At 48.1% G+C, this 22,317-nt stretch overlaps 2 protein-coding genes across 2 annotated transcripts in view; both read right to left on the reverse strand.

Annotated features, from left to right (window-relative positions):
- Window positions 1-22,317, reverse strand: part of CAPN5 (calpain 5) — a 57,331-nt gene that overhangs the window by 16,205 nt on the left and 18,809 nt on the right. Inside the window, exon 3 of the mRNA XM_032680732.1 lies at window positions 5,310-5,441. Coding sequence (XP_032536623.1) covers window positions 5,310-5,441 — 132 coding nt within the window. The remainder of the gene's footprint in view (window positions 1-5,309; window positions 5,442-22,317) is intronic.
- On the reverse strand, window positions 422-901 carry OMP (olfactory marker protein). The gene has a single exon (XM_032680733.1). The coding sequence runs from the start codon at window positions 899-901 to the stop codon at window positions 422-424; it is 480 nt and encodes a 159-aa protein (XP_032536624.1).

Raw genomic sequence — 22,317 nt, forward strand, 5'->3', positions numbered from 1 at the left:
CCTGTTTCTAGTATGGCAAATATTTATTTTTCCACCAGGTTTTTGGTTACACAGCTGCCACATTTTGAGGGCTTAGGGCAGCCTCATATTTCCAAGCCAGCAAAACCCTGCACCAGTCAGACCTGGTGAATCCCTGATGAATTCACAAGCACACAGTCTTATACTCCAGGCAATGTTGCAGCAAGCTCATGGCCCCCTCCTCCCCATCATTCAGACAGAGGACAGCATGCTTGGGAACGTTTCTGGGCTGAAGCGCTCCAGAAGCACTGAGCTGTTCTCCATTTTATCACAAAGCCATTCCTCATTAAAAAAAAAAAAAACAAAAAACCAAAAAAACACGTGAAAACTGAAGCAAGAATTGAGCTGAGAGAAGAAAAATTAAGACCGAAGCACAGCTGGAGCGAGGTGGAGCAAGAGAGTATCAGGCTTTAAAAACAATGGAGCCCTTCAGCTGAGCTGGTTCAAGATCATCAGTGAAAGCGAGGAGGAAATACATCACTTTGCGGATCTGGGCTAATTCTGCTATTCGTTCCCCAAATTCCTGGGCATCTGCCTCATTGCACTCTACCTCCTTGGCCCCTGGCTTCTTCCAGAAGATTCCTACCGGCTCCAGCAGCTGCCGGTTCATAAGGTGGGTGAGATCAGGAGTCCAGTGTTGGGAAGTGCCGGTCACTGTGACCTTTCCAGGTCTCTCCAGCTGGATGTCCCAGCGGAGGAAGCGCAATTTGTGCTGCCGGATGAAATCCACTCGATAGATGTGTTCATTGGGACGCAGCAGCTTCTCACCATCCTGGGGCCTCATGTTTTTTTGTTGCAGGCTCTGGAATCGTAGCCGCATGCGCTGGGTGAGCTGTTCATCGCAGATGAAGGGCAGCTCAATCATCTTCGCTTCAGCTGCCATCACCTTGGCTACTCCTCTGCTACGTTCTCAGCAATGTGTGGTTCTCAAACAGGACACACAGGTGGAAAAATCTGACAAGCTCCTGGAGCTGGCGCCTCCTCTCCACGGTCTCAGCAGTGCTAGGCAACCCGGGCCAGTGACGCAAAATACCCTCCGGTTCTTCCTCTGGGTGCTCTTCTGACTTGTTTGCAGATTCTAACTGATGGTGCTGCTGTGCTGCATAATCTATAGGGAACAGATGTCTGATGCCAGCCTCCCTGGCAACCTCCCTGACAACCATGGTTCCTTATCCCAAAACAAAGGCGTGCAGCCAGGGATGCCACCTTGACAGGTCTGGGTGGCAGTAGCTTCCTCTGAGCATAGGTTCATGGTATAATTCAGGTTGGAAGAGACTGTGGAGGGGTCTAGTCCAACCTGCAGCTCAAAACAGGACTTTCTTCAGGTAAGTCGCTTGGGGCTTTGTCCAGTCCCTCTTCGAGTATCTCCATGGACAGAGTTCCCACAGCCTCTCAGGGCCCCTCTTCCAGAATCTGACCGTGCTCATGCTGAAGATAAGCTGCAGCTTGTGCTGTTGTCTTTTGTCCCCTGACCCCTGACTGTGCATCCCCAGCCAGAGTTTGGCTCCATCTTGTCCACACTCTCCTATCCAGGCTGGATGGGGCTCTGAGCAACCTGGTCTAGTGGAAAGTGTCACTGCCCATGGCAGGTGGGTTGGAACTAGATGATATTGAAGGTCCCTTCCAAGCCAAGCCTTTCTATGATCCTATGATTAAGTAGCTACACTTGGCAATAAGGCCCCCCCTTCATCTTCCCTCCTCCTGGATGCACAAATCCACTTCCCTCCAGACCATTTTGGTGGCTTGCACGAGGCTGTGCCATCCACAAAAGGACACAGGGATCCTGAGGGACAAATTGACTATCAAACGAGTACCAAACTAACATGACCCTTGTGTCCTTTTCTGGATGGTACAGCTGGCAGGAGTCAGGCTCCGCACTGCTCCTGCAGCAGCAGGTAGGCAGCAGCACCCCAGTGTTGTTCTGCCTGCCTGGCCTGGCACAAAGTTGGAGAGGGTGCTCACAAGTGGGTTTCCCCTTTGTGTGCCCAGGAAAGGGGAACTCAGGCATAGTCTGTGCCTTAATGCTTGTCTCTGTGGGCCAGGTAGAGAAGCGGGTCCAAGATACAAGCAACCCAAACAACCTCTTTCCAAGCTCTGAACCCACCTGAGTACCAGCAAGACCATCATGCTCAACCTGGAACCACCCATTCCTCAGCAATTGCTGGGCATGCCTGGACACCATCCTTTGCAACCTGCTCTGGGTGAACCTGCTTTAGCAGGGTGGTTGGACTTCCCACAGACAACCTTTCTGGGATTCTGGGAAATCCAGAGCACAGTACTGTGCTGGTGGATGGGATACAGGGGGATAGTGGTGAATGCATTTCTCTTTGCAGGGTGCTGGGTAGGTCCAGGAGGCTGTGCATCCTGAAGAGAGATGTCATGCCAAGCCAAGTTCCCCTCTGCTAAGTGTCTCCATCAATGAATAAACCACAGACAGGTTTTGGGTGTGCCACAGAAAAGACATGACTCCTGCAAGCATGCTGTGGTATCTTTGGGGTATAGTGGCTGCTTTGGACTTGGAGAGCACAGGGTTTCAGCACAAAGCTTTAGACATGTTGCAGAGTCAAAGTCATTTGGGTTCTCTCTGTCCTATCTGTGATTCAGGTTGGCTTCTGCAACATGACTTATTTGCAGGGCAATTTGGGAGCTCAAACAGGGTTAAATGAACTCCATGAAACAGTTTTTTCTATGATATTTTTACAAAAGGCTGTGCCAGTATTTGAACTGTCACACTTGACTCATGAACACCCACTATCACTCCAGGGGCAATCACTTTGACTTCAAGAAGAAGTCCCAAAAAAGACTACCAGAAGCTGGCCTTGGCCAGACAAGCCACAGACAACAGGGACCCAAGGTGGGTCATTTTCCTAGGTATTGTCCTTCAATCACCATTCTGCTGTTACTCCTGAAGACCTTGAGGATAGAGTCCAGAAAGCTAAGAGCTACACAGCCCCATCTGAAAGGACAAATGACCCTTCTGGTTGTTCTCTGAGCTCTTGCCTCACTTGTTTACTGGCTTTAAAACACCCTTAGCAAAAGCTGTTGATCCTTGGGTTTTAAAAGTTAAAAATGCCTTCAGTTATCTCTGGAGACCTTTTTGAGCTGAGCTACATGTAACAATGTCATATGGATCTTGCTTGGACGGACTGGTGGTAGCATATGTGGTAGCAGCAGAGGAAGCAATAACCTTGTACATGGTGATGAACACACTGCAGTGGGGGTTCAGCTTCCAGGCACCATGTGATGTTCCTTCTCGGTCTTGATGAGGCGCAAGATCAGCCTTCAGGGAGAAACAATAACTAACCACAGGTTGTAAAAGACCTACACAAAATGAACTTCGGGAGGTCAGTGTCCTCAGAGCCATCTGCTTGTGGTGCCCCAGCCAAGACTGCCCGGCACTAGAAGCCACTAAGGGGGAAGAAGACCAGACCGGGTGATGGAAATGCAGGGGTGTCTGAACCACTTGGCTTCAAAGCCTGGCCCCTGTCCTTTGTTTGTTGAGCAGTACCAATGCAACCTGTGGGAACACAGGTAAAGATCCAGACAAACCTTTAGGACAAAGTGCTGCTGGAAACTGTTTAAATTCCCTCATTTTAAGGTCTTCATTTCTTTTCATAAGAGCTAGACACCTCTGAAGGTTCAAAGAAAGGGTGTCATGGAGCCAGATCACACCTGATGAGTGTAGGGTCAGCTAGGACGCAGAAATTTAGAAAACAGCTCTAAATTAAATTGCAGTACCCCGTTCCTACTCAGTGACTCACACCACACAGACATAATAGGAAACAGGGACATGGAGAGAGCAAGGTGGAAGAAAGTGTGTGAATAAAATCATCTGGAATACATACAGATGTGCTGGTCTGTCCTATTTCCTTGAATGTATTCCCTCTCCCCACACTCGAGAGAGACAGTTTCAGTGCATGAAGTGGAGCAAGAGACACTCAGAGCCTACATTACATCCTGGTGTAGATCAGGAATACATTTCCTAGTAGCAGTGTGATACCTGGACCAAGATCCCTGGACTGACATTTCAGAGATTCTAAAGCCTGCATCAGCATCTTTCAGCTCTTCCCAGACCATTCAGCTCTTCCCAGAACATTTTGATGTTCAGGAACAGTATCACAATTGCATGTGCAACCATACCAAGGACCAAGGGGCCCATTATTTCTGTCTCCAAGATCTCCATTAAGTAAGAAATTCTTTACTGTGAGGGTGGTGACACCCAGGTTACCCAGAGAAATTGTGGATCACCCACCCCTGGGAAGTGTTCAAGGCCAGGTTGGAGAGGACTTTGAGCAACCTGATCTAATGGAAGGTGTCCCTGCCTACAGCAGGGAGGTTGGAACTAAATGGTTATTAAGGTCTCTTCCAACCCATATAATTCTATGATTCTATAAAACAAACTTTTCTGAAAGAAAAGAGGAGACAGGTAAAAAAGAGCCTCTGAGAGTTAAGGACATGGAAAATGAGAAGTCACAAACATCCACAGCAAAACTGTCCTGGGAGGAAAAGCAATGCCACTGGCAAACTGAAATAATGAGGTGTCCAAAGGGACCCCGCAACTGTATGCCTGGCATTTCCCAGGGCAGAGCTGGAAGTGAATGGTGAGGAGGGAGGACAACTTGCCTGCTCACCCTTGGGAGATGTCGATGCCGAAGAACAAGCTAAACAACCCCGTGCACCACCCCTCTAATGACAGCCCCAACAGTCACCACAGCCACCACGTGAGGAAGCCTTATGGGTTATTCAGAAGCCAAAACAGCTATCCTGTTCCTGTATAAAGAAAAACCTAGACTTTAACAGAAAATGGGGATGCTGCAAGAAATTCCTGAGCCTGGAATCCATGATCATCACAGGAAGCAGAGACTGGAAGTACCACAGCACACAGAGCAGATGCAAAGGTGTGGGGTGGCAGGAACTCTCTCAGGTCTGTGGCAGTAGGAGGCTGTGGGTGAAGCAGGTGGTGCTGTCTGCACTCACTGGTTGCCTTTTGCAGTAAAATCTAGGAAAAGGTGCTTGGGACTTCCTGGTTTCTTGCCCTACAATGAAGCACACCTGTTCCAGAGTGTGAAGTCCCCTTGCCTTGGCTTTAACAGGGCTGACATCTTCTGTAGCTGAGGACATGGTGGAGATGAGCACAGACCTTCCAAGGATGTGGCACTGAGCACCTCTTTCCTCCAATATCTCCCTGGTTGCTCCCCAGGTCTGCAGCCCCTCACTCTGGTGCAGCTCCTTGGTGGTTTTCTGGCCCACAATACATTCCCGTTGTATCCCATACGTGAAAGAACACTTACCTTCTGCCACAGAGACTCCCGGGATGCCAGGGAGGAGCAGGCAGCCACGAACCAGCAGTTCCCAACCTGGCCCTGGTGTAAGTCATGGGAGCTGATCCCGTCCACAAAGAGATGTGGATCATTGCAGATTTCCTGTAGGACAGAAGAAAAACAGACACACTAGCTAAGTGAGCAGACAGGGGAATCAGGAGCAGGGTTTCTTGTCAAAGGAAAATCACCCTCTCTCTTCCTCAGACTCTAGGTAAACATGACCTGCAGATTTCTACTGCCTTCATTCATCATGCTGGTGGCAGAAGGACAATAACCTGCCTTCTGCTGTCACCAGGACATGGGCAGCATCACTGCTCAAGGGACATCAGACCTACTTCCAATTCTGTATCAGCATCAGCACAGCTGTAATTATCCCTGGTGATAATGGGACACTTTCACACCATTTCAGCCCTATGCCCCATCCCCTCTTCTAAGTCACCTCTTTCAGATCTCTCTACTCCGTGACTGCTTTACAAGCTTCTTCCTCTCTTACTTTGCTGAGAAGAGCATGAGAGCATGACCCAAAAACACTGCCTCCAATACTGAAACCTGTGGATCCATCCAAAAATAAAATCCTGCAGGAACAGGGCAGAGACAGGCATTTAATGATGAATTGCAGTGCCTAAATCAGACAGTTCCCCTAGGAAAGCTCAACTCAGATTGAGGTCTCAGCCATGGCTGCAAAAAGACTAGTGTCCTTACCCAGGAGGTCTGTCCTTCCAGATCCTAGCATAGCAGATAAAAAAAAATTTGATGCCAAAAGCTTTGCAGCTGGGCCAGGAGGATAAAATGCTCATTCTGCCACCAAAATCAGGATGGTGGATTGTGCACATGCACCATGAATGGAAAAACTTGGGTAGGAGGCAGCTAGGAGGTGAGCTCATGCCTCCAAGCACTCAGGCACTAAACACATCAGCTTTCCTCTGCCCAACTCCTGCCAGGCTGCCCTCCCTGCTTCGCACTGCCTCTTAGAGCCTGGCCAAGAAAGCACTTAAATAACAGAGGGTGTTAAGCAAGCTTCAGGTGACACACTACTCTTTTTTTAAAATATATTTTCTCCTGATCAATCCTGCTTGGAAGGTCATGTCCAGCTGGAGGCTGAGAGCAGAGGGGACAGACAAAGAGCTGAAAGAATCTTTTCCCCTCTGTTACTATGTTTAATTTGAAGAGGAAAAAGGAAAAGCAGATTATCTTTCTTCCCCCATATCTCCCAGGTTTTTTCAGGCTGGTTGCACCCAGAAAAGTATGTTCCCCCACAGACTTTGTATGTGAGGTCTTTTATTGCCTCTGCCCATAGAATCATAGAATGGTTTGGGTTGGAAGGAATCTTAAAGATCATCTAGTTCCAGTCCCTCTACTGTGGGCAGAGACACCTTCCAGTAGATCAGGTTGCCCAGGGCCTCATCACAGAGAGGAAGAGGAATCATAAGCACCTCTGGCTATTCTCACCTAGCTCAGCCAGCACTGTACACCTCAAAAATAAGCCAAGGTCCATCCATAAACAAACTGAGCAGGGTCAAACCCAAGGGACAGGTCTAATCCCCTAATGCTGTCGTTGCAGGAGGTTGGGATAAGCGCTAGGGGGAGACAAGCTGCCACCATCAAAGGCAGGAACCACCTGAGCTTCTCAGCATCACTGAGCACAGACAGGGGTGGAACAGGAGCAGTGGGGTTTAGCTTCTGTTTCATACCATCAGGGAAGCACCCAGCAGCTAGGAATGTGTCTGTCCCACCTGTTAGTGATGGGGATGTGTGCAAGGTCAGCTCTTTGTGATCCTGCTCTGGGGTGCAGAGGCACCATTTGAGGAATGCACCTGCCTCTTCTGCCCCTGGGTGAATCTGCAGATTACAATAAAGGAGTCACTTGGTATTACACAGACAGGCAAGAACATAAAGCATAAGAAACATTGAACAGTTTGGGTTGGAAGGGATCTTTAAAAGGCCATCTAGTCCAACCCCCTGCAATGAGTGGGAATGTCAACTGGATCAGGTTGCTCAGAGTCCTGTCCAACTTGACCTTGAATGTTTCTTTGGGATGGGCTATTGACCACCTCTCTGGGCAACTAGTACCACTGTTTCGCTACTCTCACTGTGAAAACCTTCTTCCTTATATCTAGTCTAAATCAACCCTCCTTCAGTTTAAAACCATTGCTCCTTGTCCTGTCGCAACAGACCCTGATAAAAAGTTTGTCCTCATCTTTCTTATAAGCCCCCTTTAAGTGCTGAAAGGCTGCAGTAAGGTCTACCCTGAAAGGCAGAGAGGGGCTGCCACGCTTACCTGCAGAAGGACCACACAGCACACTCAAGACCTAGGACCGAGCTTGGTCCCAGTGGACTCCCAGCGATCGTAAGCATAGAATCACCAAATCAATGCAGTTATAAGGAACATCTGGATATCATCCAGTCTACCTCCCTCTATTCAAAGCAGGGTTGCCCAGGACCACAGGCTGTACAGCAGGTTGCCCAGGACTGTGTTCAGTCAGGTTTTGAATATCTCCAGGAATGGCGACTTCACAACTTCTCCAGAGTGAAGATTCATAGAGCCATTAAGCTTGGGAAAGACCTCTAAGATCATGGAATCCAGACATTAACCCAGCACTGCCAAATCTACCACTAAACCATGTTTCTGAGCACCATATCCACACTTTTTTTGAACACTTCTAGGTATGTGATTCCACAGCTTCCATAAGTAGCCTATTTCAATGCTTGACCATCCTTTCAGAGAAGAAACTTTTCTTAATATCCCATCCTTGCACAGGGGAAGGCAGCATTGCCTTCTTGTTCTAAGGCTGCAGAGCTGATTCCATCAGGGTAAGTCTCATCTGTGGGTCAGTCTCCCCAGCAAAACCTCCTGAGAAGGTTTGCCATAGTCCTTAGACTGGAGCTTCCCAATATTAAATTACTTGGATTCTTCAGACCCCACTGAAGCTCTTAGGCTTCCACTCACACATTTTGGCCCTGGTCTAGACTGAGTGGCCCTCAATCCCCAGGGATGACATTCCCTGTGTGCTCTGTCTGTACTGAGGTGAGAGCAAAGGACCAAGGCACTGCTTCAGCAAGGCTGCAATTCTCCCTGGATTGCACGGAGCACAGTGGGGTGCTGGTGTGTGATGTAAAGCCCACTCAGAGCCATGGAGCACCATGCCCACATGCAGAGGTGGGTGACGAAGATGAGATCAGTGAGAACTAGGTCAAAAAGCCAAGAAAAGCTTTGGAACATTTAGTGTTTCTTTCCAAGGAGTTTGTTCTGCAGCCCGATGCAATTGCAGGGCCTGGAGTTTGTACGTGCAAAGGGAGGAGAGAAGCAGAGATGCTCTGATTAGAGAAGGTCATGACCATGGCTTCCTCCCCTCCCTCCCATGCAACAGACAGAAACCAGGTGAGCAATAACATTTACCCAGGTGGGCACTTGTCCAAAAAACAAACATCACGTCATCCTCCCAGCACCACGACCCTGAGAGAAGAGGGCAGCACACCCACGTGCGCACCCACACACACCCTGGGGGCCTTTTGGGTTCGAGCATCAGCCACCACAGGCCCAGCTCAAACTGCCTCGTGGCACTTGAGGCTTCACCAAACAGTGAGTCCGTCCTGTTCCTTCATCTCATTACAGCCAGATTCTGTGTCCTGGCTGCTCCGGTCTGGACACAGATGGAGAACAGCAAGGAACAGTGCAGGGAAAGCCAAAAAGCTATGGCTGCAGGGAGGCTATGACTTTGATGTGTTGCTCTTAACTCTTCCTTGGCCAAGAGAGTCATTTATGTCTCTTTACCCTCCGGGAGAACCTGTCTTAGAGAATCCCAAGAATAATAGAATAATTTAGGTTGAAAAGACCTCTAAGATCGTCAAGTTCAACCATTAACCCAGCACTTCCATGTTCACCACTAGACCATGTCCCCAAGTGCCATATCCACATGTTTTTTGAATGTTTCCAGGGATGGTTACTCCTAAGCACCATCAGAGATGATGTGCCCTCCCTAAAAGTGCCTGCTGAAATGGCCGCGGTGCTCCAGGCAGCAAAATACAACTCAGAGAAAGTCTGTGCGGATGGTTCTACGGAAACATACAGCCTGATAACACAGGGAGGGCCAAAACAGTGATTCAAAGATCTGATGATTCATATCCTTCCTTCTGCAAGGGATGTGGGACAGAGGTGGAAATCAGGGCTGGGAGAGGACTTTGAGGTCCCTGTCGATGAGAGGCTGATTGCAGAGGTCTGGCTTATGGGAGCTCAGATCAGGCCAGTCTGTTCCCTGCAGGTTCAGGGACTTACACCAGCACTTGCTGGTGTAATTTTGCTTCCCACCAAAAAGCACGTGGGATTTCCCTTTGCTCTCCCCAATGTACACAATTTTCTTGCAAATGCATTTAAACCAGAAAATATCTTTCTTATCTTCTCCAGCTAGACCAATTCCACACAGAGTAGTAAGGAGAAAATCACCCTCTAATTGGCATTATAATTGGTGACTGTCTTATCATAAATGTTTCCCAGTTCAGGTTTCTGAGATTTAGATTCACTGGGGATCTGGATCGCGTCAAGCCAGCTGTGGGGAGAGAAAAAACTATGAAGGAGGAATAACCATGGGAGATAAAACATCTGCTGCATGCCAGGACCATCTTTTGCTAACAAGATTTTGCAAGGAGCAGACTAGTCTAATTGCATTGCAGAGCCTGGCTGTTTCAGAACAATGCCTTCACTTAGACTTGCAAAATCAGCAAAATAATCTATTAGCATGGCTGTGCTTCCTCTCTCCCAGGCAACAGGGAACTGAGAGGATCCTGTCTTAAATGCACTCACACAGACAAGACAGCAAGAGGTACCCAAGCATGGCGAGTAACGATGACACAGCTGACACAAAGGTCCCCATGCTGCCCTGCTGCAGGTACCTGAACTGGGATGTTATTTTGCAAAAAGAGGAATTAAAAAAACTTGCACCAGAGTGACAGAGGGAAGGGAAATGGGGTGAGTCTCAAATACCAGGAGGTCTGTGTTTTCAGAGGGATTACTGTAGAATCACAGAATCATGGAAGGGCCTGGGTTGAAAGGGACCTTGAAGATCATCTAGTTCCGACCCCCTCTGCCATGGGCAGGGAACCTTCTACTAGACCAGATTGCTCAGAGCCCCATCCAGCCTGGCCCTGAAAACTTCCAGGGATGCAGTAGCCACAACATCTCTGGGAAACCTGTGACAGTGTCTCACCACCCTCACTGTAAAAAATTGTGTCCTTGTATCTATTATGAATCCATCCTTTTTCAGCTTAAAACCATTTCGCTTGTCCTGTTGCTACAGACTCTACTAAAAATTATATCTTTGGTAGCTCAGCTTCACACACGTGAAAGGGTAGGTTTGGTTGGGAATATCTACACCCTACAGAACTCTTTGTGGGGGTTTGTACTGCCTCAGTCAGGCATCCCTAATGCTAATCCACCCACAGTATCTCAGTGTACACACATTTGTATTGTTATCAGCTTCCATGCCGTGCACAGGGGGACACTCCACCCACAGCAAACAGGACTTGCTTGTAAAGGAAGGCATCAAAAAACCACACTCCCACGAACAACTTGATTCATCTTGTATACCACAGCATCATGCCGTGCCATTTGCTTTGGCACCAGGAAGAGCAGGACTGGTGGCAAACAAGATCTAAAGGTCAGTCTGCAGGATGTTGACAGGTCTCTCTGCAGTTTTATCTTCCGGGTATCCAAAGTACAAAGGTTACCGAAGAGGTCTCAGATAAAGCAGTGAGAGGTGGAAAAACACAAGGTGCTGTGAGAGTATTGCACTTCCCCATGAGCAGATGGAGAGGGATAGGAAGGAAACTGACACAAGTGCAGAGACCCCAGACTCACCATTCCTGTTCCTCCCCCACACACACTCAAGCAATGCACTCACCATTGCTCAGCCAGGACTTCTTCAGTCCCTGCCCAGCCAAGACTGATGCAGAGGCTAACAGAGCCTGGCTTTTAGCATCACCACACATCCAGACACAGCTCTCCCCCGACCACCTCTCCCACAGTGAGTAGTTTTTATGTGTCGGGTTGCAGAGCCACTAAGAAAAAAATTACTCCCCGAATCCCAAAAGCTCTGAGATCTGCAGATCTCAGCGCCAAAGCAGGAAAGTCTTCACATGCCTCACTGACAAACTAGAGTGTGGGATGCTCAGAGCATTGAGATGATGTGCCAAAGGTTACCCCATCCAGAAGCAGAAGTAGACCCTCTTGGTCTCAAGTCCCAGCAGCTTGGTCACCACGTGAGCCATCCTTCCTTTAGAAATGATGTCCCCTGGCTCCTTTTCATGCTGCATCCCCTGAGCCAGCCTGACCCTTACAAGTCACACAACTACAGACTTGAGAAGTGGAGAGGACACTGAGCAAATGCAGCTTTCAGAGATGGCTCCATGTGGATCTCCTTCCCTTAAATGCCATGTAGGCATGGGCTTTAGTGAGCTACACCAGAGAGGTGGAGGAGGAGAAAAAAAATAAGCTCCCATGGCTGTTTTAACTTTAACACCCTGTGACAGATATACCTCTGATTCACCACAGTGTGGCTGGCCACCTTCTCCCAAGTCCCGCCACTCTCCATCATATCACAGTCTTGAGCTCTCCTACAGATCTCCTTTGAACAGCCTCCCTTGGGACAGTGCTAATGACTTGCTGGGGGAAGAACGACCCTGGTTTGGCAGCATCGTGGGCTAAAAATACACCCATGCTCCAAAGCCTGTCCTCTCACCGTGGCCTACTGTGCTCTCAGTTGCTGCAATGCTTCTAGTTGTGGGGTTTAACATCAATCAGAGGAACTGCTTTGGCTTGAAACTATATGCACCGGGCCCCAAACTTGGAGGTTCAGTCATGTTGGTACAAGTGAGCAACCATGACCCACAGGCATGAGCCATGAGGATGTTCCCCACGTTGTACCACTTTTGAGACATCAGTCCTCGCCCTGAATGACATGCTGGTGGGTATGTGCTGGTGGAAAGGGAGGAACCTATTCAAGCAAGCCCTGCTGTGAGAAACCCCAGTATTTTGGAAGGAATGGTCCAAACCCACCCGTTCACCACAGAACTAATCTGAAATCCTGGAGCAAGCTTATGTGGCCATGAGCTCAGCTGCACCATATCTGCCTCCAAGCAGTATAATTTAGCAGCTGAATACTGCCCTGCCTGAATCCCAAATTCTGTGTCTCACTGAAAGATAATCTTCTAAAACAGGATTTAGGAATCTTAATTGTACAGGAGTATTTTGTTGGTTTTGTTTGTTTGTTTTTAATTATCACGAGTCAAGTTATTGATGGAAAAAGAAAGAAAATGAAGCTGCAAAGGAAAACTACCTCCACACTCCACTGTGCCACTCAGATCAAAACCTCCTAACCACTTTTCCAGGGGGACACCTCCCACACCCCTTTGAGCCATACTATCCCAGGATGAGGAACTACCCTTTGGTTTGTGATTGTGTCACATTCAGAGCACAGCAGCACCTCCCTCTAAGAACAGGACTTGACCCCACCACAATCTAAATTAATCCCTGACTATGCAATGATGATGAAGAATGAGGTTATCATGAGTTTAAGCCATTTAAAGAAGTGCCTTCCAGCCCACGCCTATTCTGGTTATTCGTACACTGGGTGTAGCCTTACAAACAGAGAAACCTCTTTATGAGAAAACCACCCTCTAAAAATGTGGACTCATGATCTTCTGTTAACTGGGAGAAGGGACATTAATTCCTACTTAACTCTGTCAGTAGCATTTGCAGCAGATCACAGTCAATATGGAACCATCCATGATCACTCTCCATTAAGGTGGTTTGTTCACCCTTTTCCTTGTTGGAGGGGAATTGGGAGGAATGCATCACCGAGCAGTGGTTTCTTCCCAAAGACCCAGAAATATTAAAGATGTGGGATGCCTTGTTTTGTCTCTCTGTGAACACACAGACCACCTTCCGAGCTGCAGTTTCTTGCCTTGTTGGACAACACAGCTCCTGCTGGCCCCAGCTATCCGGGCCCTTCACTAGGACACAGACACTGAGGTGCTGGAGTGTGCCCAGAGAAAGGCAACAGAGCTGGCGAATGGTCTGGAGCACAGGCTGGATGAGGAGCAGCTGAGGGAGCTCAGGGTGTTCAGCCTGGAGAAAAGCAAGCTCAGGGGGACCTTACCACTCTCTGCAACTACCTGCAAGGAGGTTGTAGCCAGGTGGGGGTTGGTCTCTTCTCCCAAGTAACTAGTGATAGGAAAAGAGGAAATTGCCTCAGGATGCACTGGGGGAGGTGTAGATTGACTATTATGAAAATTTTTCCCCCCAAAGGGTGCCCAGGGAAGCGGTGGAGTCCCCATCCCTGGAAGAATTCAAAAGACATGTAGATGGGGCACTCGGAGACATGGCTTAGGGGTGGACCTAGCAGTGTTGGGTTAATGGTTGGACTCGATGATCCTAGAGGACTTTTCCAACCTAAACGAATCTATGATTCTATCACCCAAATAGGACAGATGCTTCAGCTCACCCTTACTGACCTGATTTCCTTTTGTGAGAATCCGAGCAAGCCACCACCAGCCTCAGGGAGTCATATTGGCTTTTCCCTGTCCCCCAGGGCCTGGTAACAGTGGCTGAAGCACCAATCTCCTCTGGGGCACCTGAGAATCCAGAGCCAAAAAGAGGGTGAAGCCAGAGCTCTTGGCAAACTCCTGTGAGAGCACCACCCTGGGGTGCTTGTTTTGCCTGTGCTTTCTATGACAAAGGACAGTCTGAAAGGAACATGTTGGTGGGTTTTCATAGGACATAAACATCCAGATGAGGATGTAAAGGGGTCAACAGATCACACAGCTTGGCCCTGTGCTGTGCAGGTTTGGTCCTGGCGAGCTCAACTACCAAGCGCCTGTGCTGGGTGCCAGGGCAGTGCCAACAACTCAAAGTTCTGTCCTTTCTCAAGGATGCTTTGCACTTCCCTCCACTTCTTCCAGTGCCCCAGTTTAAGACTGTCTTGTCCATAGAGGTGCTTGGGGCAGAGCAGGGAGCTGAGCCCTGTGTCCCTACAACCGCACACAGCAGCGGGACAGGATGCACGCTGGGGACAGACGGCCATGAGCATGGGTAGTACAGTTGAGCAGGGCAGCACCATCCCGAGGAATTAATTCCCCCATCACACAGTGTTTGAGCACACACAGGTCTAAATGATTGCATTGGGTTAAGTACCTTCACTTAGGACAGAAATCCCACCTTACCATGCTCCCCTGCTCGGCACATTTCAGTCTGCCTCTTAAACAGGTTTGTAATCTTTGCAGGGCTTTTGGGGCAGTATTTGCACAATCTCTGTGTTAAATTATATATATCAGAGGAGAAACAATGCCATTCTGCTCACTGCCAAATTGCATTGGGGGTTTTATTTAAAAAAGGGACGACTTAGAGAATTTTAATGTTCTGTACAAATAATTCAGATGGTGTCAAGTTGTTTGGCAGCAAGAGAAGGACAAGCCCTGGGGTGTGTGCAAAAACAGACGCTCACTGCATTTATTCATCCACAGTCAACCCATTGATACTCCTGGACTGGACAGGAGTCCAGGCTGTGCTGAGCAAGGTAAGAAGGAAACGTGATGGAGAGAGGAGTGGCACCTGTTTCTCTACAGGTGTAGGTATCCCTCTGCCCCAACCACATGTGCATTACAGGGTTACTATAGAGAATAACAGAATCCCAGAAAAAAATTGAGTTGGAAAGGACTTTTAAAGATCATCTAGTCCAACCACCCTGAAATGAGCAGGGACATCTTCAACTAGATACATTTAAAGAGATTGGAAATACAGAGGCAAGAGAGTATGCCCAAAGTTTCAAGAGGTGTATGTTGAAGCTAAGTAATTCAACCCCCCCCAAAAAATCCAGTGGGGACTGGACTTTAGAGTAAGTGATCCATAGCCACAGTGGATTTTCCTCTCCCAGAAAAACAAAACTAGATCATGCTTAGAGGAAGCAAGTCAAGTTTAGTTCAATGGGGATTTAATTCAAGGAAGTGCTGTGAACTTGTTACACAGAAATCAGACAATGCATGGTGAAGTGTTCCTTCTGGTTTCAGATTTGACAGACCAAGGAAATGGCTCCATTTCTGCTCCACAGGCAGGGTCAGTCCGGCTGTCATTCTCCCACCAGCACTTCCTTCTATTTGCTTTTTTCTTTAACCCCTTCTTGCAGCAGCTGGACTCGGCCCTCAGTTTTACTGCACTTCATGTTTTATTTTCCTTCTGCAAGAGGCAGCACCATGCCTGATGGAGTCTTTGCAAGGGCATGGGCAAAAGACACTTCCTCCAGCAGGACTGAGCTTGCCCTTAACACAGGCAAATCACCCTAAAATCCCATCCTCTCTCAGAGCCCAAAAATTAGAGCTCACAGGTAGTGCAGAAACTCCCAGCTCACACCAAGATTAAAAGCCTTGGCTGATCCAGGGTGTCAGTCGAGCTCTGGGGCCGCTAACATAAGAAGGACATGGACTTGATGGAGCAAGTCCAGACCATAAAGATGATCAGAGGGCTGCAGCACCTTTGCTACGGAGACAGACTGAGAGAGCTGGGGTTGTTCAGCCTGGAGAAGAGAAGGCTCTGGGGAGACCTTAGAGCTCCTTCCAGTGCCTAAAGAAGATCCAAGAGAGATGGAGACAGACTTTGACAAGGGTGTGGAGTGACAGGACAAGGGGGAATGGCTTTAAACTGAAAGATATCAGGTTTAGGTTTGATACTAGAAAGAAGCTCTTTCCTGCAAAGGTGGTGACGCACTGGCACAGGTTACTGGGGATGCCTCATCCCCAGGTCAGGTTTGATAGGGCTTTGAGTCTTGAGGAATACAGTCAGTGCAGTAGCTCGGGGTGTAGCTGCAGTGCAAGGTACAGGTTGAGCTCTAGGCAGTTATAAGAGGCGAACAGCTGACTTTGTGCATAACAAAGGGCCCGGGGACCTGCAGCCCAGACAGATGAAAGGGCAGGAGTCAAGGACTCCAGACTTTCAACCCCTTAGACTGTGAGGGTATAAAAACACAGGGTTTCCTTTGTTCAGGGTACCTCCTTGAAGGCACCCACCTTGAGGCATTATTCTATTACTGCACCATGATTAAATTATTTTAAGGATCCAAATGTCTGAGATAGTCTCTGCTATGGGAAACCTGCGGTGGAGGCAGTAAGGAAACCTGGTCTGACTGTGTGAGTGTGGTGAATGTAGGGAGTCAAGCAGGGCACCCGCTGGCTCATTGGAGCCACCTGCTAAGAAGGGATTTCAGTCCCAGCTCAGGTGTTTCAAGTGTGACTGACAGAGTGGCTGCCGGATAGTCAGACAGGAAAGTTTCCTTAACATTGAGCAACCAGGTCTAGTGGAAGGTGTCTCTGCCCACGGCAGGGAAGTTGGACTGAGGGGATCTTGAAAGCAAACCATTCTGTGATTCCATGATAACTAGCTCTGCCTGTAGAATGTGCCCCTCCAGCACCCCAGAGCCCATTCTGGGAGGATTTGCACCATTCCCTCCCAAGGAGCTCAGAAGGCAGTGGATGGATCCTATGGGCTCCTTTCTGTAACACCCTCTGCTATTGTTCTGCTCTTCCCCATTACCAATACAGTAATTTCTTGACAATGACATGCAGTTGCACTTAGAAGCACACAATGAATCTAATCTATGTTAGATTCTCTTTACTGTTGCTTTTGCTTTTAAGGCCATGCCCTTCTGATGCCAAGGACAGAGCAGACTGGCTGGCAATTTCTTATCAAAGGCTGTAATGAGCCACACTCAATGTCGGGCAGCTTATCAACCCCTGTCCTCACTGGGACTAAGGGGAGAGTGTGTTTGCCTGGCACTATGGGGCCGTGGCCCTGGGAGGATCCACCAAGTCCTGCTGGAATGCAGCCAGGGGTCAGCAGCACATCTAATGAGAGTAGAGACCCTTTAAAATAAGAAAAATAATAACAGTAAATTTCTTGTTCATCTTGAGGGATGGGGAGGAGTCTACAAATGGCTTAAAAATGTAAAAACAAGGTCAATTCCGAGATTGCATTAAATGATGACCAAATCCCTTCCTGGCAAGGAGCAACCAGACTAGCAATCAGCTCCAGTTTTACTGAAAACAGCAGATAAATTAACAGGCAAGTGGCTTATAAATTCTTAAGCTGAGAAATGCAAAAGTCTGGAAGGATTTCAACTCCTGTGATGGACCACAGACAGATGAAAGATTATTCAGAGATGATCCCTCAGTCAATCCAACAGCACAGAGGAGCCCCAGCATCAATGCTAACCCCAAGCATTTTTTGGGCAGGACCAAAACTGAGACAGGCCAAGGCACTGCAAAAAGCTGAGCAAAGACATCCCTGGAGTGCAGAGGTTAGTATTTTAGTCTTTCTGCTGGAAAACCTCCAAATGGGACACCAGAAGGTTTTTGCACCCAATGATCATTGCCAGTTTAATTGCCTCCACGGTGAGCTTCAAGTGAGCTCTCAGAGCAAAGAAGTGCAAGAACTTATCCTCTGTCTTCCCCATTATCTTTACTATTGTGTTTTTGCCAGCTTCCCAGCCTGTACTATCCTCTGGGGAAAAGACCTTTTAATGCAGAAACTTGAGGGCAGGGAAGTGCTGGTCCTGCTTTTAGTGAATTAGTTCATTGACTCCTTTCCCCTTCCAGGAAATCCTCATGGGGATTGACTGTATAATCCTCATTCAGCAAGCAAAAAGAGCTAAGTGCTTAATAAAGTAAAGAAAAGTAGAGCTAAGAGATACTCTCCCTTCCTGCAGCACCTCCTCCAAACACAGCAGCATCTAATTCAGGATACAATGGACATAATGCATCCTGCATGATAGGATAAGGGGGAATGGGTTTAAGCTGAATGAGGACAGATTTAGACTGGATATTAGGAAGAAATTCTTTATTGTGACAGTGGTGAGGCACTGGAACAGGCTGCACTGAGAAGCTGTGGCTGCCCCATCCCTGGAAGTGTTCAAGGCCAGATTAGATGGGGCTCTGAGCAACCTGGTCTAGTGGAAGATGTCCGTGCCCATGACAGTGTGGGTTGGGACTAGAGGATATTTAAGATCCCTTCCAACCCAAACCATTCTGTGATTCTATGAATTAACAAAGCCCCTATACACAAGTCAGGACAGATACATGCCAGGACAGCAGGGAAATGGCTATTAAAAAGTCCTATTTTCTTGGTTTCTAAAGTAAGATTCTTCTTGTCTGTCTGTAAAAAAGCCCCAGGGCTGTGACTGAGAACATCTCTCCCCAGTGTCACAGTAGGGCTGAAAATGACATGGCCCTACTGCCCTAAGTCCTCCTGCTTCCCACAACCATCCCCAAAATACCAGGGCTGTCTGTCTCCCCCAAAACTCTGCTGACTCTAAGGCTTTCCCCTCCAAATGACATTGCCTTCATCCTGATAAAATAATATTACCCTTTAGCAAGAATGTACCTTTATGCTCTTTAATCAGTGACAACTTCCCTTGACAATTAATTCCTGCAGAGATAATCTGGTGCTTGCAAGCAAATATCGGAGACAGATAAAAATACTGAGAAACAGGTATGGAGGGCAAAACGCTTCCCCTGAAGATGGGAGGGTGTAGCATCCGAGAGTTTCTCTGGTGGTTTCAATCAGCCAGGTTTGAACTCACAGTGCAGAGATTCAGCTCAGGTTCAACCATCACAACACCTCACCTTGAGCCACCCAGTCACTGTGACAACAGCCTGCCTGGAAACCCTCGTGCTTTGTCACAGCTTCTCTTTACAGCATCTTTGGCACAGCTTGATGCTGAGTTCCCACCTGGTCCCCTCCAAGCGTCTTTGGGATCTCATGTCACAACCACTCAGCATCTTAGGGATGACCATAAGGTGCTTCTGCAAGGTCCCGCAGCACACTGCTGTGGACAGGAATACACTCAGCACACAGCAGCCCACCCGCCTCCCAGAACACAGAGGAAAAATATTTCTCCAGATTCAACCTTGCTCCCTAGGAAGCGCTAAAGGACAACAGCATGCAGCTCGTGTGGTTCAACATCACATTTGTGCCTGGGGTAAGCCTCCCACCAGGCTTCAGTTGCTTCCCACAGGTGTACAGTGATGCCCAAATTTGTCCTGGCTGGTGACCAGTCCCAGCAGTAGGTCATAGCTTGATGGGCTGAACTTGAACCAAGTATCCCTCCTTGATGCAGAGAGAAAGCAAGCCCTGGATAAGGCCCAGGGGTACTAAAGACCCTAAATGAACTCTGTACCAATCTCATGGCAACACTGTAAGCATCCTGTATCCAAGGAGAGAGTTTGGGACAGTGATGATTAGAAGAGATTAACTCTTTTCCCACTGGGTGGATGAGTCTCTTCCACACCTTAGACCATCTCTGCTTTTTCCACAGGGGATCAGCAGACACAGCAGGTGCTCCAGATCTCCCTTATTTCTGCCACCATTGTGCATCTCATCCAGCCCCATCTCCTCGTATCCGTGCCACCCCTCTCTATTTACCCACCTTCCAAACACCCAGACCAGTTGACCCAATGTACAGACCAAACCTCCTGCTCCCAACGGTGCACTGCCAGCATTCCTGTCCCAAACAGGGAAGGCAAAACTCTGAGCTTGAGGATCAGGTTGAGATTTACACTGGGAGTGGTACTACTTGCCTGAATACAGATCTCCCTCTCCTTTACATAGCAGCAGGCAGAGCATGAGGGAAAGGAGTTTCAAGCAAGGTGTTGGGATTTGGGCTTAGTCCAAAAAGCTCTGTTTCATTTCTAATGCAATAGCTGAGTGCTGCTGCCAAAAGGAGCTGCTGATGCTGACTTATTGAGCTCCAAAATCTGTTTTGGCTCAGCAACCAGCAGCCACTCTTGTTTTTAAGTGGATTCACTAAAACAAGGCTCTTCGGGACCCCCTTCCCAGCTCAGGCTGATGCTGTGGCTTCCTTCCCTCCAAAACACCCCAGTAATTAGCTTTCTGGCTTCACTGTGTTGCATCACGAAGACGTCCAGCAAACAACCACCAAAGCCAAAACCTGATTAGAGGGCTCAAACAGCTGCTCCCTCTGCAAAGATCTGGCATCCAGAGCAGGGCTGGAGGCCAGAGAAAGCAGGGAGGGAGGGAGGACACCCCGCTGGAAAGAATAAGGCTGAGCCCATTCCAGGAAAGGCTGCAGTGCTGGACGCAGGAAGAAGCTGAAGCAAAACAGCCTGATCAGGGAAGGGATCAGAGCTGTTCCTCAGCCTCCTCTTTTCCCCTCTACCCAGGAAAACCTCAAACAAAAGGAAGAGCACTGAAGAGATAGGGAGTTTTTTTGGTTTATTGGGTTTTTTTCACCAAAGCAGCCTCAGGCTTTGGGAGTACATGGAGGAGCAGAAAGGATGAGGGAAGGATGGTTGGGAAGAAAGGGATGCACACACAAGGGATGGACTGTTTAGATCCATACTAGTGCCATGTAAGTATATGGAAATGAGATCCTGCCTATGCCAAAGCACATTCCCAGCACCCCAGTGAGTTCGCTACAATTACTTTTCACATGGAAGCCTGAAAAATCATAGAATGGTTTGGGTTGGAAAGGATCTTAAAGATCATCTAGTTCCAATGTCCCTGCTGTAGGCAGGGACACTTTCCAGTAGACCAGGTTGCTCAAAGCCCCATCCAGCCCGGCCTTGAACACTTCCAGGGATGGGGCAGCCACAACTTCTCTGGGCAAAACTTATCTCCTATGTCTCACTTCTTTCCACAGATCACAAGTGACAACTTTTCCAAGAAAGCAAGTGGTTGTTTTTAATAGCTGACAGCTTTTATTTCCACTCTCCACCCACTCTGTTCTCACAGCAAAGACAGAGACACGATGAGCTCTTATGTTTTAGCAGACAGTTTGTGCTGAAACTCTCCAAAACAAGCTATGGCCATGGCCTTGAGAGATAGAAGTGTGTACACACCATCCTCTCCCTGCAGACAGTCTCCCTGGGACTGGAGACTCCATTTCTGGGTCAGAAAATCCCCAAAACAGTGTGTGCCAAATGCAGGGAGTATCACTGCTTGTTTTTTTCTGAACAAGAATTTACCGTGATTGCCTAAAGGAAGATTTGCTGGTTGTAATAGAAAGCAGATGCTGTAGGGACTTAGTGAAGTTTAATAACTGCATTGTGCCCTTAGCACACAAGCAGAACAGTTGATTTGAACTTCATGGACATTTTGGACCCTACTGAATCCTGCATTAAATTGGAAAAGCTGATGGTGCTTCCCAGTTTTCTTGCAGACAGAAAATTGATGAGATATCAAGATTCCTGATACCCAGAGGTACTATTTTGCTTTCCTGCAGAAGATGCCGGGACTTTTTTCTGGGCTCTCTCCCTTAGAGAACCAGTATGAATTCAAGTACGATTGGGTTCAGCAACTAAAAATGTCACTTTGCATTGTCTGGCTGACAGAAAGCAGTTCTCCTGTGAAATTCAGTTACTTTTGCTGAGATGAAAAGCTGAGAGAAAAAACCTGGAGAAATGCTTTAGAGAAAGAGGCTTCTGGGAAACTTCAGCAGTAAACAGAGCAGGTGTGAGCTCAATTTCTTTTTTTTTTAATGGTGATTTTGTGGTCAAGACTGCTGGGCAGGTCTGATCAAACAATCCTACCAAAGAGCGTCATCAGTGAGTCTGCTACTGCTCAGCATGTATGCCTTCTGGTGCCAAAATCGCTGGCAAAGTTCCCTTTGTCTGGTGCAGAGGCAGCAAAACAGGGATCACCTACATGTCTAGTTATGCACACAGGACCTTGCTGGCATGTGGGATCCACTACCAGCCTCTGTTCCCACTGCCAGCCCATGCCAGAAAGAGCCCTTGCTCAACCATCCTCCGCTGATTGCTTTAACTTTAAGGGTCCTTTCCTACCCAAACTGTTCTATGATCCTATGAAACTGCAGAGCTGAGTGGTTGCAAAAAGCTTGAATTCATTCCGTGCTTCAGCAGGGATGGGTTTGGACTAGGTGAGCATGACACCTTACAGGTGAAGACCATAAGGTCCAGAAAG

Source organism: Chiroxiphia lanceolata, chromosome 2 (assembly GCF_009829145.1).
Source record: "Chiroxiphia lanceolata isolate bChiLan1 chromosome 2, bChiLan1.pri, whole genome shotgun sequence".
NCBI classification, from domain to species: Eukaryota; Metazoa; Chordata; class Aves; order Passeriformes; family Pipridae; genus Chiroxiphia; species Chiroxiphia lanceolata.

Coding starts and splice junctions, on each gene's coding strand:
- OMP (XM_032680733.1), bottom strand. CDS start 901: ATGGCAGCTGAAGCGAAGATGATTGAGCTGCCCTTCATCTGCGATGAA.